The sequence below is a fragment of the Hypanus sabinus genome, chromosome 6 (assembly GCF_030144855.1).
Source record: "Hypanus sabinus isolate sHypSab1 chromosome 6, sHypSab1.hap1, whole genome shotgun sequence".
NCBI lineage: Eukaryota > Metazoa > Chordata > Chondrichthyes > Myliobatiformes > Dasyatidae > Hypanus > Hypanus sabinus.
Genome location: NC_082711.1, coordinates 77,953,928 through 77,974,431, shown reverse-complemented (window position 1 = coordinate 77,974,431; position 20,504 = coordinate 77,953,928). Strand labels below are relative to the sequence as shown.

At 41.5% G+C, this 20,504-nt stretch overlaps 1 protein-coding gene across 1 annotated transcript in view; it reads left to right on the top strand.

Annotated features, from left to right (window-relative positions):
* The window catches only part of ddc (dopa decarboxylase), an 88,019-nt gene that overhangs the window by 30,693 nt on the left and 36,822 nt on the right, over positions 1-20,504 (top strand). The window contains exon 6 of the mRNA XM_059972455.1: positions 900-1,043. Coding sequence (XP_059828438.1) covers positions 900-1,043 — 144 coding nt within the window. The remainder of the gene's footprint in view (positions 1-899; positions 1,044-20,504) is intronic.

Below are 20,504 nucleotides of genomic sequence, written 5' to 3'. Positions count from 1 at the left end.
AAACCAAACAATCTCTCAGTGCATTATTGAGCCCATTACTGAACTGACAATGCTCATACACATTCTTCAACTCAGCCATATAAGCCAGAATTAATTCCCCTTCCTTTTGATTCTGCTTATGAAACCTAAAGCTTTCTGCAATCAGAAATTACTTTTCAGCTAAATATTGTGGATCAGAAATTGGGGATGGAATTGTTTCAGCTGAAAGCAGATTGACCACGTTTGGCTGTGGTGGAGCACTAGTTTGACAGCCAGTGTTTTAGAGGATCTTGGACATTGGAACTGAATGAATATGCAGTTTGGTGAGTGTTTAGAGTGGGGGTGGTCTGGTCCAGTCCAGAATAATATTATTAGAATTCCATTGTTGTGTGTCTCTATTTACTCTCAAAATTAAATTCCATTGCAGTGGGGCTAATTACTTAATCACTACAATATTAGTATTGCAGAGATGTACTACACCCGTCTCAGTTATAGTGACCATTCTGCATACCAATTTCAGTCCACTACAATAAAATCGATGCTTTGTAGACATGACAGTATATCCGAATCTGCTTCTCACTTAGTTATACATACATGAGGAAAATATGCAAGGACACATTTTCTTTGCTTACCCTTCCACAATATTTTCTTAAATATTGTACATATGTTGATTTTGTGATGTTTTCAACTAGCCTGCTGCTAAGTATTGTCAAGCTTCTGCTTGAATGAAAATTTAGATGAGGTACTGGAGCGCCGTAGGGAATCACACAATCACAGGTCACTGCACTCGTGAAGAATGAAACATATAATAATTGTATATGTTTATTGTATATTTCATTCTCTTTACCAATAATTTAAGATTAAAATCATTGTTTTTTATCAATGAGGTCCAATTTTTAAGTAAGCTGTTTTTCTTGCAGTCTCACTCTTCTGTTGAACGAGCAGCATTGATTGGTGGGGTCAAAATGAGAAAACTTCCAACTGATGAGAAATTCAGCCTTCGTGGGGAGACACTGAGACAAGCTCTCGAAGAAGATAAAGCTTTAGATCTCATCCCTTTCTTTGTAAGTGAAGATTTCCATTACCTTTGGTAATTATTACCCAAGTTATCATTTTTTTATACTTTTCTGTCTTTTTGGCTCAAGCCATTTCAAAAAGGTGATTAAAGTTCTGTGGTCACAAAGAGTACCTTTCTGAGGTTTGCCCATTGGATAATTGGGAGCAGAATTTGTGTTCAGTTCTGATTTCTGAGCTTGGAGCTGTGCTTTATTTAATAAGCCTTAAACCTTAGTGGCCTAAACATTTATATCTGATAACAGCATCAGTACAGCAATAATGTGTTATTCCTGTTAAACTGAAGTACTGTGTTAAACATTAGTACAGGGTGGAAGCATAGAACTGTTGGAACCCAGAAGGAAAACATTCATGGTCCTGAGCCCATGCTGACTCCCCATAGAGCAATGTATTTGGGCTCATTCCCCTGTTCTTTCCCTATCTCCACAAATTACACTACCAAGATTCCTGCTGTTTTGAATAGATATATCAACTTATTGTGGTGCTGAAATGATATTTTAGCTTCTTATTAACGCAACCTTCAAAATTTAGGAAATGTAACTCCCTCTGTTTAACACACTCACCCTTGATCACTTGATTATTTATTAATGCTGATTGCCCTTTAGAGGAAAAGAATGAATTGTAAGTAATGAACACAAGAGTCTCTGCAGATGCTGGAAGTCCAATGTAAAACATACAAAATGCTGAAAGAATTCAGCAGGGCAGGCAGCATCTAATGATGAGGCCTCTGTCGTTCAGGATTGACCATGGGAGTTACATCCTAGCTGTCTAGATATGGAAGCCAGGGCAGTACAATATAGAGAGAAAGCTGCTGTCCATGTAGCAAACTCCACACATCTGATGAACCCAAAGGAACGGCAGAGACCGATACAGTTTGGCACCAGCAGCTGTATGACTGGCAGGAGTTGCCAGTCAGCTTTGAGCTTAACACAGGACTGCACTCCAGCTCCAGATTTTTCCATCCAGGTTAACTTACGAAGCCTTCCCCATGAGTGGGTATAGCCACAAAATAGCGAAGGTTTGAGATCAGTGTTTTCCTCCTTCTGGATGAGCTGCCAACCATGGCTGATGAGCCCCATCTGCTTGAAGCGACTGGATGTGAGGCACCAGTAACCTGCCTTTGCCCCTTCTCCTGTCAGTAGAAATGGTTCCACTGGGCTTAGTAGCTAAACCACATGTGAAGACCAGGAGCTGGACATGATTGTCAGAGGCAATTCAGTCACACTCCATTTGGAGCACTTAATAGGTAGTGGGAGCTTGACCCCATTGCCACTCCCAACTATAACAAAAAACCGGGCAGCATCGATGGAAAAGAATAAACAGTTGATGTTTTGGCTGAGACCCTTCATCGGCTCTGGAAAGAAAAGAGGAAGAAGCCAGAATAAGAAGGTAGGAAGAGTCAGGTGATTGGGGAGAGGGATGAAGTGAGAAGCTAGGAGGTGATAGGTGGAATGGGTAAAGGCTGAAGAAGAAGAAATGTGATAGGACAGGAGAGTGGACCATGGAAGAAAGGGAAGGAAAAAGGACACCAGGGGATATAACAGGCATGTGAGGGGGTCCAGAGTGGGGATTGGAAGAAGAGGGAAGAAGAGAAGGAAAAATTACTGGAAGTTAGAGAAATTGCTCCTCCAACTTGAGAGTGGCCTTGTTGTGGCAGTAGAGAAGGTCATAGACTGACATGTTGGAATGAGAATGGGGGTAGGAATTTAAGTGTTCTTGGCCACTGAGAAGTACTGCTTGTTGCAGATTGAGAGAAGGTGCTTGACGAAGTCTACATCAAGTGGAAGGACTGTTTGGAGCCCTCAATGGAGGTGAATGGGCTGGTGTAGCTCCTCCCTTATCCGCTTGCAGGGTTAAGTGCCAGGAGGGGATTAGCGGGGAGGGACAAATAGGCATGTAGAGAAAAATCCCATTGGAAAGTGGAGAATGGAGGGGTGTTAAAGATGTATGTGGTGGTAGGATGCCATTGAAGATGGTGGAAATTGTGGGGAATGATGTGCTGGAAACGAAGGCTCATGCATGGTAGGTAAGGACTCTTGTCTCTGTTAAGTTGGTGGGAAGATGGGAGGAATGCAGATGCTCAGGCAATGGAGGAGATGTGGGTCAGGCAGAATGAATGGTGGAGGAAGGGAAACCATGTTCTTTAAAGAAGGAGAGCATGCCTGATGTTCTGGAAAGGAAAGCCTTATCCTCAGAACCGATGTGACAGAGGCAAATGAAAATGGCATTGTTATGGATGACAGGGTAGAAAGAAGATAGAAGTACAGATCCAGAAAGGTGGAGAGAGATGTCAGATGATATAAACATTGATTTCTCTACTTTCTGGTAATTTTTTCCCCCATTCCCATTTCCTGTTCTTCCATATCCGACTCTAGCTCTCCTCTTATCTCTTCTCTTCTCCTCACTTGCCCAACACCTCCCATTGCTGCCCCTCTTCATTGCCTTTCTTCCATGGTCCACCCTTCTCTCCTGTCAGATTCCTCCTTCTTCAGCCTTTTCTACTGAGCACCTCTCAGCTTCTCACTTCTTTTGCCATCCCCACCCACTGGCTTCACCTATCACCTTCTAGCTTGTATTTCTTTACTGCCCCCCCATCTTCTTATTCTAGCTTCTTCCCTCCTCCTTCCCCGTCCTGTGGAAGGCCCTTGGTCCAAAATATCGACTATTTATTCCTTTCCCTAGATGCTCCCTGACCTGCTGAGTTCTTAGATCATAAAGGCCATAAAATATAGGAGCAGAGTAGGCCACTTGGCCCATCAGGTCTGCTTCACCATTGCATTATAACTGACCCATTTTCCTTCTCAACCTCACTTTCCTGCTTTCTCCCTGTAACCTTCACTCCCTGACTAACCAAGAACCTATCAACTTCCACCTTAAATACGTCCAAAGACCTGGCCTCCACAAACACCTGTGCCATCAAATTCCACAGATTCACCACCCCCTAGCTGAAGAAATTCCTCCTTACCTCCATTCTGACTGATCATCCCTCTATTCTGAGGTTGCACCCTCTGTTCCTAGACTCCCCCAGTATAGGAAACATCCTCTCCACATCCACTCTATCTTGACCTTACAACATTGATAGGTTTCAATGAGGTAACCCCTCATTCTTCTAAATTCCAATGGGTACAGATGCAGAGCCATCAAATGCTTCATATGATAACCCTTTCATTCCCAGAATCATTTTATGAACCACTTTTGAAGCCTCTTCATAGTCAGCACATTCTTTGTTAGATAATGAGCCAAAACTTGCTTAAGATACTGCAAGTGAGGCCTCACTAGTGCCTTATAAGGACTCAGTATTACATCCTTGTTTTTATATTCCAGTTATCTTGAAATAAATGTTAACATTGCATTTGCCTTTCTCACTGCTGACTCAATCTACAACATAACCTTTAGGGAATCCTGCACAAGGATTCTCAAGTCCCTTTGCACCTTGGATTTATCACTTTTCTGCCTGCTTTGAAAATAGTCTAAGCTTTTATTCCTTCTACTGAAATGCATGGTCATACACTGCCACTTCTTTGCCTCATTCTCCTAACTGTAGTTGCTTCCCTGCACCAGTCCCCAGCAACCAATAAAGGGTCCCTTTATTCCCTCACTTTGCCTTCTGCCAACCAGCTAATCCTCTATCCATGCTAGTGTCTTTCCTGTAATATCATGGTCTCTTATCTTGTTCAACAGCCTCATGTGTGGCAACTTAACAAAGGCCTTCTGAAAATCTAAGTACACTACATGCACTAATTTTCCTTTGTCCTGTTTGTTATTTCCTCAAACAACTCCAGCAGATTTGTCAGGCAAGATTTTCTCTTAAGGAAACCGCATTGACTTTGGCCTATTTTATCATGTGCCTCTAAGTGCCCTGAAACCACATCCATAACAATCGACTCCACCATCTTCCCAACCACTGATATCAGGCTAACTGGCCTATAATTTCCTCTCTTCTGCTTCCCTCCCTTCTTGAAAGGTGGAGTGAGAAATGCAATTTTCCAGTCCTCTGGAACCATGACAGAATGTCGTGATTCTTGAAGGATCATTACTAATGCCTCCGCAATCTCCCCAGCCACCTCCTTCAGAATCCTGAGGTGTAGACCATTAGGTGACATATTGACCTTCAATCCTTTCAGTTTCCCAAGCACCTTCTCCCTAGTACGTAATTGCAATTACACTTACTTCTGTCCCCTAACACTCTCAAAGTCCCAGCATACTGCTTGGGTCTTCCACAGTGAAAAATACTTACCTAGTTTATCCACCATTTCCTTGATCCCACATGACTAGCTCTCCAGCGTTATTTCCAGCTGTCTGTATCTGCTCTCGCATTTCTTTCAGCACTTTGTAATTTTAAAAGTTGCATGTTTTCATTGCAACATATCCTTTGCAGAAAGGAGTAAATTGTAGACTGTCTCTCATTAGATTAATCATTGTAAATACAGGTATACTCCAGTTTACAGACACTGGACTTCTGTGCATCTTATGCAAATAGTCAAGCACTTGATGGGGCAGCAGGCTGGATTTGCCAGCTGCTGATAACACAGATTGCAGCCATATTTCTGACTTGTGTATAGCTCACAGGAACTGAAGCCTTTTGTAACCTGAGGTGGACCTGTACAATTGCTCCTGCAGGTTACATGTGTGAATGTAACAAATCCAAGGGTCTGAAAGTCAGGCGAATAGTTTCAAAGTTGTTCTAGCCATCTGAATCTGTTGTTTTTAAAACCCAATTGCCTAACAATTGAGGTTAGCTGGAACAGTTGGTGTTATTTGTCTAAACTAATTGAGCCTGCAGAGCTTCCTATCCTGTTTACACATCTAGCACATGGCCTCAATGATTAAGCACTATCTTATTATACATTAGTTTTCCTTATCCCAAGGGTACAATATAATTTTGAACACTTGCTGCGATAAAGTAAACGTAATGGTGCTTTAGTAAATGTATTTGATCAGAGTGTATTTGATTAGAGTTTTAAATGTAATTAGTTTTCCCCAGCTGGGGGAATTACAGGTGACACAATCATTGTAGATAAATGTCTGTTGATAACCTTTCTTTGTATTCACCTTTAATATCCATATGGGTACTATGTGCATCAAGAAATAATCAAAAACTTAGTTCTTAAAATTAAACCAGACTGTATAAATTATTACTGCACCAATCCAAATGCGTATTAATTACTCAAGAACAGAATGTCCACAAATTGCCCATTGCTTTATACAATATACTTGATTTCCAAGATGATAGTTTTGTATCCCAACCATATTTTTAAGCAGTGCTGAGTGAAAACTCAAAATTACTCCCTTCTGCAGGGCTGACTGCTTAAAGTATCTAATAATATTGTGCCATCCCTTCTCATCCTTTTATCTCCATATGAAATTTGCTGGTGCTTTTGTTATTATTTAGTTGATCATGTATAAGTTAATATACATTGTTGATATATTTGATATTAACATGAGTTTCTGAATACACACTCAGTGGCCACTTTATTAGGTACACCTATACAGCTGCTTATTCATGCAAATATCTAATCAGACAATCATGTGGCAGAAAAGATGCATAGAAGAATATAATCATGGTCAAGACATCCTGTTGTTGTTCTGGCCAAACATCAGGATAGAGAAAAAATGTGACCTAAGTGACTGTGACTGTGGAGTGATCATTGGTGCCAGACAGGGGGGGTTTGAATATCTTAGAAACTGCTGATCTCCTGGAATTTTTGTGCACATCAGCCTCTAGAGTTTACAGAGAATTGTGAGAAAGTAGGAAAACGTCCATTGAGTGACAGTTCTGGGAGCAAAAATGCCTTGTTTATGAGAGAGGTCAGAGGAGATTGTCCAGACTGTCCAAGCTGACATTAAGCCCACAGTAACTCAATAAACATGCATTACAACACTAGTGTGCAGAAGAGCATCTCTGAATGTACAACACTTTAAACTCTGAAGTGAATTGACTGCAATATCAGAAGGCCATGGACATATACTTAGTGAGTGTATATTTGTTCTGCCTTACCACTTCCACCTCCAAAGCATTGTTAAAAGAAAAATATCACAGTGACAACTGAAAAGACTAATATACAGTTTATCAGCACACTACAATAGTGATTGAGAGAAATCATTGATGATCTGCTCCCTGATTGTACAGAGCTAAGGCCTTCTATACACCTTTGTTCATATGTACACAGGTCAATGCTAGAGAAAGACAAAATTCTGAATATAACAATATCAATAGAAACTTTTTCCTAAATCATCCTCGTCTTTGACAAAGTTCCACATGGAAGGTTAGTTAAGAAGGTTCAGTCATTAGGTATTAATGCTGGAGTAATAAAATGGATTCAACAGTGGCAGGATGGGAGATGCCAGAGAGTAGTGGTGGATAATTGTTTATCGGGATGGAGGCTGGTGACTAGCGGGGTGCCTCAGGGATCTGTTTTGGGCCCAATGTTGTTTGTAATATACATAAATGATCTGGATGATGGGGTGGTAAATTGGATTAGTAAGTATGCCGATGATACTAAGGTAGGAGGTGTTGTGGATAATGAGGTGGGTTTTCAAAGCTTGCAGGGATACTTATGCCGGTTAGAAGAATGGGCTGAACGTTGGCAGATGGAGTTTAATGCTGAGAAGTGTGAGGTTCTACATTTTGGCAGGAATAATCCAAATAGAACATGCAGGGTAAATGGTAGGGCATTGAGGAATGCAGAGGAACAGAGAGATCTAGGAATAACAGTGCATAGTTCCCTGAAGGTGGAGTCTCATGTAGATAGGGTAATGAAGAAGGCTTTTGGAACGCTGGCCTTTATAAATCAGAGCATTGACTACAGAAGTTGGGATGTAATGTTAAAATTGTACAAGGCATTGTTAAGGCCAAATTTGGAATATTGTGTACAGTTCTGGTCACCGAATTATAGGAAAGATATCAATAAATTAGAGAGAGTGCAGAGACGATTTACTAGGATGTTACCTGGGTTTCAGCACTTAAGTTACAGAGAAAGGTTGAACAAGTTAGGTCTCTATTCATTGGAGGATAGAAGGTTGAGGGGGGATTTGATCGAGGTATTTAAAATTTTGAGAGGGATAGATAGAGTTGACGTGAATAGGCTGTTTCCATTGAGAGTAGGGGAGATTCAAACGAGAGGACATGATTTGAGATTTAGGGGGCAAAAGTTTAAGAGAAACACGAGGGGGTATTTCTTTACTCTGAGAGTGATAGCTGTGTGGAATGAGCTTCCTGTAGAAGTAGTAGAGGCCAGTTCAGTTGTGTCATTTAAGGTAAAATTGGATAGGTATATGGACAGGAAAGGAGTGGAGGGTTATGGGCTGAGTGCAGGTAGGTGGGACTAGGTGAGATTAAGAGTTCGGCACGGACTAGGAGGAGCGAGATGGCCTGTTTCCATGCTGTGATTGTTATATGGTTATATGGTCCCTTATCTGGGGTCTTTCCAAACTTGTCCTTCGGCGTTATGTGGTATTGCTCCCAGCCCATCATTGTAATTCATCTTTGTCAAAGGTCATTGTCTTCTAACGTTACACATACAGTACTAACTTTAATCATTTTTCTTTCACAGCATTGAAACATTCCATGTTTATTTCAGCTAATCAAAGCCCTCATGTATTATCTGGGTTACCTCGAAACCTGATTAAGTCAGTGCTTGTATGGATAATGCTCTCATGAAACACCCTTACATATTTTGCTATATTAAAAGAACCACATAAAACAGGTTATATTTGTTGCCTGGGAAATAATATAACATGGAATTTCATGAACTCCATCATGAAGTGATTACATAGCTCTCAGTTTTATTTTTACATATGAAACACAGTTAACTACAACATCTTAATACAGAATTAACTTAGTACTTTTTATGAATTACATCAATGCACTCCCATTAACAATCCTTATTATTCTATTCAGTACTCCAGTCATTTCCATTCAATTTAAAACATTTGGCCAATTTTTTGAGCAAACATGAGGAAATCTGCAGATGCTGGAAATTCAAACAACAACACACACAAAATGCTTGTGGAACACAGCAGGCCAGGCAGCATCTATAAGGAGAAGCACTGTTGATGTTTCGGGCCAAGACCCTTCGTCAGGACTAACTGAAAGGAAAGATACTAAGAGATTTGAAAGTAGTGGGGGGAGGGGGAAATGTGAAATGATAAGAGAAGACCGGAGGGGATGGGATGAAGCTAAGAGCTGGAAAGGTGATTGGTGAAAGTGATACAGAGCTGGAGAAGGGAAAGGATCATGGGATGGGAGGCCTCGGGAGAAAGAAAGTTGGGGGGGGGGTGGGGAGCACCAGAGGGAGATGGAGAACAGGCAGAGTGATGGGCAGAGAGAGAGAAAACAAACAACTAAATATGTCAGGGATGGGGTAAGAAGGGAAGGAGGGGCATTAACGGAAGTTAGAAAAGTCAATGTTTATGCCATCAGGTTGGAGGCTACCCAGCCGGTATATAAGGTGTTGTTCCTCCAACCTGAGTGTGGCTTATATACTGACTGGGTAGCCTCCAACCTGGTGGCATGAACATTGACTTCTCTAACTTCCGTTAATGCCCCTCCTCCCCTTCTTACCCCATCCCTGACATATTTAGTTATTTGTTTTTTTTCTCTCTCTCTGCCCATCACTCTGCCTGCTCTCCATCTCCCTCTGGTGCTCTCCCCCCCCCCTTTCTTTCTCCTGAGGCCTCCCGTCCCATGATCCTTTCCCTTCTCCAGCTCTGTATCACTTTCGCCAATCACCTTTCCAGCTCTTAGCTTCATCCCAGCCCCTCCGGTCTTCAAAAGAACAAACCAAAAAGCAGAGTGGAGAGACAAGAGGCTGCAGATACTGAAATCTGGAGCAACAAGCCAAAAGGCTGGAGGAACTCTGCAGACCAGGCAATGTGTATAGAGAGATATGGATGGAAAGGTGGTGAAAGGAAGAGGTGAAGCAAGAGGTAGTAAGTGTCAGGTGGATTCATGTGAAGGGAGCTGATAGGCAGATGGAGGATAGGAGAGTGGAAATAGCAATAGTGGCTGAGAGAGGATTGGTAGAGGTGACAAAGGGCAAGTGACAGGCAAGGAAGATGGAGCTGGTATGGGGCTGGGGGCAACTGCACAAGTTCAAAGCAAGTTACTGGTATCTGAAGGGACAATAAACCCATGACCACCACCTCACTATTTTTTATTCTCTTTTTACAGTATTTATTTAATTTAATACTGTTTTATATACTGTATTTCTTGTTATATTTTATGAATTTTATTATTATGTGTTGCAATGTACTGCTGCCACAAAACAACAAATTTCACAACAAATGCCAATGATATTAAATCTGGTTCTGGTCTCTCTGTTGACAAAATCTTTGGGAAATGCTCCTGACAGACTGGGACAGAGAAATGTAGCTGGATTTGGATGTACTCAGGATCATCCAGAAATCTGAGAATATTGTCGATGAACCTCTTACAGGGAATGATTCCACCAACTATATAGGCTCCAGATAGATGCCTGAATACCAAGAAAAGTAAGGTGAGTAGGCAATCAGTTTAGGGTTTCCACCTGGCCATTCTCCTCACTAATGGGTATTCCTCTTTGGGTACTGTTGAAGGGCAGCAGTCATCAGGTTTCTGACACTATGACTGGCTCTGAAGCTCAGAGGGAAAAGGTGCAGTCAGATGGGTGATTGTGATAGTAGACTAGACTGTGAGCAGACACGCAAGAGATTCTGCAGCTGCAGAAGGACAGCCAGGATGGTGTGTTGCCTTCCAGGTGCCAGGCTCCAAGATGTATCTGAGTGGCTGCATAAAATTATTGAGGGAAGGGGTGGTTGCACAACAATATCATCAACAATAGTAGAACAAGGAATGAGATCCCGCAGAATGAGTATAGCAAGTAGGTAATCTGTTAAGGAACAGGACTTTGAGGGTAGTAATCACTGGATAACTCCCTGGTGCCACATGCTAGAGAGGTTAGAAATAGAAGGCAAGACCAGATGAATCCTTGTGCAAGGGCCAGGTTTTATGGTCTTGGACCACTGGTACATATATTCTTGGGTAGAGGCAACCTGTACAAGAGGGACAAGTTGCATTTGCACTAGAGCGGGGGTCGGCAACCCGCGGCTCCGGAACCACATGTGGCTCTTTTACGTCTGTGCTGCGGCTCCCTGTTACTTTGGGAAATAATTGGTTGTGGCGACCCTTTTCCTGGCACATCCGAACCGACTCACAATTAGATAGCCTACGGGGGTTTGCGAGCACAGAGCTTTGGAGCCTCTGCGCCATGGGGGGCAGGTTGAGGGAGGCTTAAAAGTGAGGCTGAAGATTTCGAATAAGGTTTTTTCCTTCGACTGCAGTTACCGACTCCGTGTCGTAATTTTAGCGCTGCGTGTAGCACACCGCTACATGGTCAGTATTTAATTAAAATGTATTTTATGTTAGTTTGTTAGTTTTTGAAATGTAAATCTAAATTTGAAGATTATGGTGATCTTGTACAATCTAAATAAGATGTTGTGGCGACCCATTTCCTGACACATCCGAACCGGCTCACAATTAGCCAGCGTTCAGGCTAAGGGAGATAGCCTACGGGGGTTTGTGAGTACGTGTCTTTTGCAGCATCCGCGCCCATGGGGGGCGGGTTGAGGGAGGCTTAAAAGCAAGGCTGTTTAGTTCGAATAAAGCTATCTTTGACTGCAGTTTACTGACTGCGTGTAGCAACCGTTACGTGTTTTTATCGCTGGCTGTCCAGAGGGGAGGTGCTGAAACGCTTTGTCGCGTGTCTGGAAGAAGTGAAAACTTTCCTGGGCAGCAAAGGACTCAACTTTCCTGAGCTGGAACAGCCAGAGTGGCTGGAAAAGCTACACTTCATGGTAGACATGACAGCGCACCTGAACACGCTGAACACAGCTCTTCAACAGGGTAAGGACGTACAGCCCTGCACATGTTGGAGGATGTTTTGGCATTCGAGCGCAAGTTGACGTTGCTTGCCAGAGATTTACAGAAAGGCACATTGTCTCACTTGCCCAATTTGAGAGAGTTCAAACAAGGTCACGACATGATAAATTCGGAGTATTTACATTCTGCAATCATCGCAATGCAAACATCGTTTGGGAAACGCTTCTGTGAGTTCAGAGAGGAAAAAAACACATTCCCGGTCACTCCCCTAAGCATCGATCCATCCCTACTGAATACGACTGCATTGTCAGGTGTGAGTCAACCTGAACAAGTATGATAAATATTTTAATTGCCTATTATTTTACGTATATTCATATGTTTTCATTGTTCAGTGAAATAGTCCTTTTATTTTTCAGGTTGACAGCCGGCTGACGTTATTTTTGGTTTGCTGCTGGCGGCAAATTTAAGTTCAGCGTTTTTCATAAATACAAGAAGGACTCAAATAGACGTTGAGTATTTTACTTAAAAGTAACCTTTAACCTAACGTCTTTTTTTCGGAGTTCAAAATGTTTCTGTTGCATGCAGAAATGTAATTTCGTTTTCTCTGCAGGAGTTCATCAATTTCATAAATGCAACACATTATAGTTTGTTTATACATAGCATAAAGGCAAAACAAAACGTTGTATGCAGTGTTATTTCATTTTAAATGTCAAACGGGTTTTGCGGCTCCCAGTGTTTTCTTTTCTGTGGGAAACGGGTCCAAGTGGCTCTTTCAGTGGTAAAGGTTGCTGACCCCTGCACTAGAGAGAGACCAATATCCCTGCAGAGAAATTTGGTGATGCCACAAGGGAGGGTTTAAACTACATTGACGGTGGAGTATAGACGGTGGAGGGTAATATTCTGAGCAGGAACAAGTTGTGAGATAAAGGAGTAACCAGCTAGAGCAAGTTCAATAATTAGGATATCCAGGAACACAGTAAAGACAGGCTACAGAGTAACCAGTTAGACTCTATTTATTTCAATGCACGTTTTAGCAAGTATATGAGCTTAGCGTGTGGATTGGCCTTAAAGACTGGGATGTTATAGACAGAGCAGAAACGTGGTTGAAAGAAGGGCAGGACTGCCGACTCAATATTCCTTAATACAGATGAGACACGCACAACAGAAGTACAGGTAAATGAGGAGGAGCTGTTGTCCTTTTGATAAGGGAGGTCATAACAGTAGTACTGAGGGGTGAAATTCTTGGGGATTTGTCCAGTGAGGCCATATGGAATATGGCTTAGAAACAAGAATGGAGGTGGCACTCCAGTGCTATTGTATTATATGCCCTCCCAATGGTCAATGGAAACTTGAGGACCAGTGTAAAGCTGCTCAAGTATTGTCTTATTGGGAGATTTTAGTTTCCCCAGTATTGACTGGGCCACCCAGAGTGTTAAGGAATTGGACAGGGTGGAATTTGTAAAATGTGTGCAGGAAAAATTCCTGACACAATATATAGAGAGCCTACTCAGATGAACACAATACTGGATCTCCTCCTGGGGAATGAGGTAGGACAAGTAATAGATGTGGTAGTAAGGAAGCACTTTGGCTCCACTGACCATCATTCCATTAGGTTTAAAATAGTGATGGAAAAGGATAGACTGGGTCTTCAGATTAGAATCCTAAATGGGGCTACTCTGGGGGGAATTAGGTAGGAGCCACGGTAGCATAGTTACTTTTACAACTCAGAATGTACTGTTACAGCGTAGTGTGCCACTATTACAGCTCAGAGCGTTTCAGAGTTCAGAATCAGAAACAGGTTTATTATCAGCAACATGTGACATGAAATTTGTTAACTTTGTGCAGCAGTTCAATGCAATACATAATCTAGCAGAGGAAAAAAACTAATAATAAATAAACAAGTAAATCAATTACATATATTGAACAGAATTTAAAAAACATCTAAAAACAGAAATACTGTATATTAAAAAAATGAGGTAGTGTCCAAAGATTCAATGCCCATTTAGGAATCGGATGGCAGAGAGGAAGAAGCTGTTCCTGAATCACTGAGTGTGTGCCTTCAGGCTTCTGTATCTCCTACCTGATGATAACAGTGAGAAAAGAGCATGCCCTGGGTGCTGGATGTCCTTAATAATAATGGAGGCTGCCTTTCTGAGACACCGCTCCCTAAAGATGTCCTGGGTACTTTGTAGGCTAGTACCTAAGATGGAGCTGACTAGATTTATAATCTTCTGCAGCTTCTTTTAGTCCTGTGCAGTAGCCCCTCCATACCAGACAGTGATGTAGCCTGTCAGAATGCTCTCCACAGTACAACTATAGAAGTTTTTGCATGTATTTGTTGACACGCCAAATCGCTTCAAACTCCTAATAAAGTATAGCCGCTGTCTTGCCTTCATTATGACTATATTGATATGTTGGGACCAGTTTAAATCCTCAGAGATCTTGACACCCAGGAACTTGAAGCTGCTCACTCTCTCCACCTTCTGATTCCTCAATGGTCAATGGTCAACATGGACCCATAGGGCTGAATGGCCTGTATCTGTGTCGTATTCCTCTAATATTCTATCAGTCTATGCAGAGGAAGAATCAGCTTGGACTGACAGGCAATAAAAATATTTCTTAATATGAACAACCTAGCTGGTGAGTTGTTGATTGTGGAGTGTTTTGCATTATAAATGCAAGGCGGAAATTGGTTAGCTTCTGATTCAGTGATAGTGAAGTGAGTTTGACTGATGTTGTTTGCAGTGTATTCTTTAGACTCTGGACAAACCTTTCCTCCAAGCCATTCCTAGCTGTATGGTACAGTGTAGATATAATATGTCATATTCCATTCCTGTTCAGGACTGACTGAAAGTGTTTTGCCACAAACTGGTCCATTGTCAGTGACTAAGTGTTCTGGCACACCAATCCTTGGAAGAAGTTACTCAACACCTCAACAGTGGAGACTTTTGGGAATACTTCCGGCCACTTTGTAGCTGCAAATTCCACAAGAGTCCTCTGCCAAAGCAATGGAGGCCATTCCCAGGAATGTAGAGGCATTGCTCTTGGCATCTTCTGGATGTGTTGGCATCCCAAGAACTGCACAGAAAGTTGCTTGATCTGCTGATCTATCCCAGGCCACCAGACAAAGCTTTGAACTAACACTTTCATTTTGACCACACCTAGGTGATCTACATAAAGCTCCTTCAACATTTTAGCTCAGCTTGGATGCTACAACAACTCTCAATCCCCATGTAAGGCAAGCTCCCATCAAGGGTAAGTTCATTTCAGCTTGGTAAAAATGGGGAAACTGGAATTTCAGCTGCACATTCCAGCCATTGTGGGTGGCCATGTAGACCTGAGACATTGTGGGATCTTTGCTGGTGTCCCTTCAGATCATCTCTGCCCTTGTAGGGAGGCTCTTGATTTGCATTAGGGAGAATATGTCAAGTGCAGTATCTTCTTTCGTAAATTTTTCAGGTATTTCCTCTACCGAGGACAAACAGGCCAATCCATCAACATTTCCTTGATTAGTTGTGCTCTTGAAATTTTTCTTGTAATTGTGTCCTCTATGAAACAGAACCCATCTCTGCATTCATGCTGCTGCTGTTAGTGGAACACCCTTCTGTGGATTGAAAATGGCGCTAGTGGCTGATGATCAGTAATGAGGGTAAACTCTCCATTAAGTGTATTGGTTGAAACATTTTACACCTTAAACCAAACTCTCTGTCAATCTGTGCAAAAGTTTACTCTGCAGTGGTAAGGAGATGTGATGCAAACACAATGGGGTGTTCACTTCTATCACTTATAATATAAGTGATTGGACCTATAGCCAATCATTTAGTGATTGGACCACAGGCAAGATTCACTGGACAATGTGGATCATAATGCATGAGTACCATTTCCTTTACATGTTTGAAAGCCACCTCACACTACTTTGCCCATTGCCATTTCTTCCTGATCTGTAGTAATGAATTCAAGGGGTTGAGCGCTATATCCAATTTAGGCAGGAACCCATTATATTAATTGACAAATACTAAAAAGAACTGCAACTGTGAGATGTCCTTTGGTCTTGGGGAATCCACCACTGCTTTAATTTTCTCAGCACTCTTGTGTAATTCTTGTGCATCAACAGTGTAGCAAAGGATTCACACTTGATGCACTGTACTCTGAGCTCATAACCTGATAATTTTTTTAATACTGTCTTGAATTCCTTGTCATCCTTATTGATAACAATAATGTCATTCAGGTAACACTGAGGACAGCCTTTAAGCACCTGATCTATAGCTTTCCATAGAATGTAGGTGCAGATGCCACACCAATGATCAGCCAATTATAGCACTAAAGTCCTTTGTGAATGTTTATGGTGAAAAACACTTAGAACTCTTCTTCCTTTTCCATCTGTAGGTAGGCCTCAGCTGTCCACTTTGCTGAAGTGTTTTCCTCCAGAAAGGTTTGCAAAGATAGCCTCTGTCTTGGGCAGAGGGATATACTTTTATTACTGGGTTGATGGTGACTTTAAAGTCACTGTAGATTCTGATAGACCCATTCCCCTAGGCAGCAAGGACATTGGCATTGCTCATAGGCTCCACTCATCCTGATAAGAATTCCTTTAGCCTCCATGTGATCCAGCTCCCTGGCTACTTTATCACAGTGGTATAAGGAATCAGATGGGGTTTGTAAAACTTGGGTGTGGCATTTCCATTTAACACTATTTTTCCTTTGATATGTTTGAGAACACGGAAGTGGCATCAGCCAGTACCTTTCTGAATTTACTTTCAGTTGACTCTATTACATGGAATGTGATATGAAAATGGTGGATGGATCTCCAATCAAGTTGTAGTTGTTTCAGCCACTCAAGCCCCCACAATGCTGGTCATCCTGTTTTGACCACATATAAGCCCAATGTAGCTTGTTGGTTGTTGTATTCCACTGTTATGAATACCATTTCCATAGGACCTATCTTTTCTCCATTATAATTTCTTAGTTGGATATCTGCAGGTTTCAGTTCAGTGTCTTTGAAATGCCATTCAAACTCATTTTGTGGAATGACTGAAACAGCGGAGCCAGTGTCCAATTCCATTGTAATTAATTTGCTGTTCTCTTCTGGTGTAAGCCACATCGCTTGTCTATTGCAACACACACAATGCTGGAGGAACTCAGCAGGCCAGGCAGAGTCTATGGAAAAAAGTACAGTCAACATTTTGGGGCAAGACCCTTCTGGTTGATAGAAGCTGCCTGACCTGCTGAGTTCCTCCAGAATTTTGTGTGTGTTGCTTGGATTTCCAGCACCTGCAGATTTTCTCTTGTTTGTTCTTGTTTATTGTCAATTTTCACATTTGTATCTCGAGGCTTTCCAGTCCTGTGTCACTCTCATCATTATCATACTTTTCATCAACAACATGCAGATTAGTGCTCTTTCTGAAACAGCAACTTGACTTTTTGTCTTTTGCCAGTGCAGTCCATTTATTTTTGTCTGCACAATGTGCTCTTTGTATACATCCCATTTTGCTGCATTTTTCTACAAGTTTCTTCTTTAAATCCACATTGGTCTGGAACATATGAGTCCCTGCCACAATGGTAACACAATTTGTTCAGGCAGGCAAGTTTCTGTTTCACGCTCACTTTCATTGCTGATTGGAACTCAGTTGTGTCTCTGGCTGCTGTTCCATTAACACGACAATTTTAACCGCTCTAAAAATCTAAGTTGTGCTTCAGTTTTGTGCTGTTTTTAAATACTTTCTTGAGAGATGCCACAAATTAAATGATCTCACAATGCATCATTAAGCCTATTAATGAACTGGCAATGTTCAGACAACCTCTGCAATTCAACTATATATGCTGAAATGGACTCCCCTTCTTTTGATTCTGCTTATGAAACCTAAAACATTTTGCAATCAACAATGCTTTTGGTTCTAAATCTTACTGCATTACTTTCATGATATTAGAAAAGCTCACTTTGGCTGGTTTAGTTGGAGCAGTTAAACTTCTAAGCAAAATGTATGCCTTTATATCCAATGCACTCAGTAAAATTGGCTCTTGCTTCTCATTGGCTATTCCACTTGCTTTGAAATACTATTCAATTCATTCCATAAACAATATCCAGTTATCTGTAATTAAATGCATCAATCTTTCTAATGTAGCCGGCCATTTCTGCTTTTTTTATGATTATTATCACCTGGTGCTCATTGTTTATGAGCCTGTGAATTCTTCCATTTTCTGCCTTTTTTTAACTCGATCATCATTCCTTGTGCCAAGAAAATAAGTTGCACCGAAAAAAGAAAGTATGCTGCACTTTTTTAACTTAAATGTCTCATTGTATTCAGTAGGTAGATAGCCATCTTGAGTTTGTTTAACACCTTGTCACTACTGTTATGCTTTGTTATTCCAAAACATCAAAAACAATTGAAAGGGAAACATGGAGAGTCTATAATACATGACTAACTTCATTTTTACTTTAAATGAGATGTACAGGTATAATGTAGTGGTCTGTTGACATATGCCATTTATGTATTTTACATAAACCACAATGAATTATTTAAACAAAATATGTTTAATCAAAACATATTTACAATATTACTGAAATATTAAATATGTAACATTGCTGATCATGGGACCCCTAACCCTAGGCCTTGAACTCCAGACTCACATGGATCTCTCACCCTGGAACTCACTGACTTGGGAGTTTACCAGCCCTCATGCGTCCTGCCTGCATGGATCTCTGACCCTAGGACCTGCTGACTGGGGGGATAGGATTTTGATAACTTGCGGGTTCATTCCCCCTCATCCACATGCCCACTGACCTCATTCCTTGACCATGGAGATCACTGTTCTTCATCCAGAGTGCTCTTATCTGGACTCGAGCCTGACTTCTAACTTCACCTCATCCCTGCCCCTAAATCTTGACCTGGCCCCCAGCTTCCTTCACTGTTCCCCTAGGATCAGAGGGATTTTGGGGTCCAAGTCCATAGGACACTGAAAGCTGCTGCACAGGTTGACTCTGGTTAGGAAAGCATATGGTGTATTGACCTTCATCAATCATGGGATTGAGCTTAGGAGCTGAGAGGTAATGTTGCAGCTATATAGGACCCTGGTCAGACCCCACTTGGAGTACTCTGCTCAATTCTGATTGCCTCACTATAGGAAGGATGTGGAAACCATAGAAAGGGTGCAGAGATTTACAAGGATGTTGCCTGGATTGGGAATAGGTTATGAGAATAGGTTGAGTGAACTTGTTTTTTTCCTTGGAACGACGGAGGATGAGAGGTGACCTGATAGAGGTGTATAAGATGATGAGAGGCATTGATCGTGTGGATAGTCAGAGGCTTTTACCCAGGGCTAAAATGGCTAGCACAAGAGGGCACAGTTTTAAGGTGCTTGGAAGCAGGTACAGAAGAGATGTCAGGGGTACGTTTTTTATGCAGAGAGTGGAGAGTGCGTGGAATGGGCTGCCAGCGATGGTGGTGGAGGTGGATATGATAAGGTATTTTAAGAGACTCCTGGACAGCTATATGGAGCTCAGAAAAATAGAGGGCTGTGGGTAACCCTAGGTAATTTCTCAAGTAAGGATATGTTCTGCACAGCTTTGTGGGCCGAAGCGCCTGTATTGTGCTGTAGTTTTTCTATGTTTCTATCCCAAAAGAACCTTAAAAACACCTAAATCTTGGCCATGATCTCAGTTGGTATCGCAGCTTGGTGTCACCTTGACCAGAGCTCTTGGAGGATAAACTAAAGTAACATTAACGTCTATGACTTTGGAGCAGTACTAGTAGGCTGATATGCCCCTTCAGCCTGATTCACTACCCAATAAGATCATGGCCGGCCAATCTGACTGAAATCCTAACCCTAAATTTCAGTATACCCATAGTAACCTTTCAGTTCCTTACTTACTAAGAACCTGTTTATCATTATTTTAAAAGTACAGAGGACTCTGGTTAATTGGGCTGTCAGTTAATCAGGGCAGCTGCTTATTTGGGACAACTCTTAAAGAACAAACATCAATTGAGAAAGTAGCTGGGATTCTCTTCTTTTATTTGGGACACTATGTTGCTCAATTGAGACAGGAGACTGTTGCCAAAGAGTGACGTGTTAATCATGTGTGTTTGTGTCGCCTTTAGATACTACACTGTACTTAGAGTGAACACTTTTTAAATAGCACCAGTTGTGTGTGTTTGTCCTCAAAAAGCAGTGTGTTTTTGTCACTGAAAGTTGGTGATAAATAAGCAGAAAGTCAATTTGGAACTGTTTTACTCACTGCAGTTCCAAGCATTCAGGCTTGGAGATGCCAAAAACAGTCAAGTGTAAGAATGAAATGATTTCACCACTTCAACAAGTTAGGAACTAGAAAAAATTTGAATGTATTGAAAATCATCTTGATTGTTACAATGAAAGTAGACATTTGGAGGATCCACTAGTCGAAAACATTGTATCAATGCAGTCTGTTGGGGACTATTCTGGAATTATGTGAATATAGCAGATATTAATTCAAGCATGAAACATTCTTCTGTTTTTAATTTAAATTGTAAATTGCAAGCAGTAAATTGAAGCTAGAAGCACACCTTTGCAAATAAACAACACTATCTGTGAACCACAGACTAAGAAATACGGTTTGCAA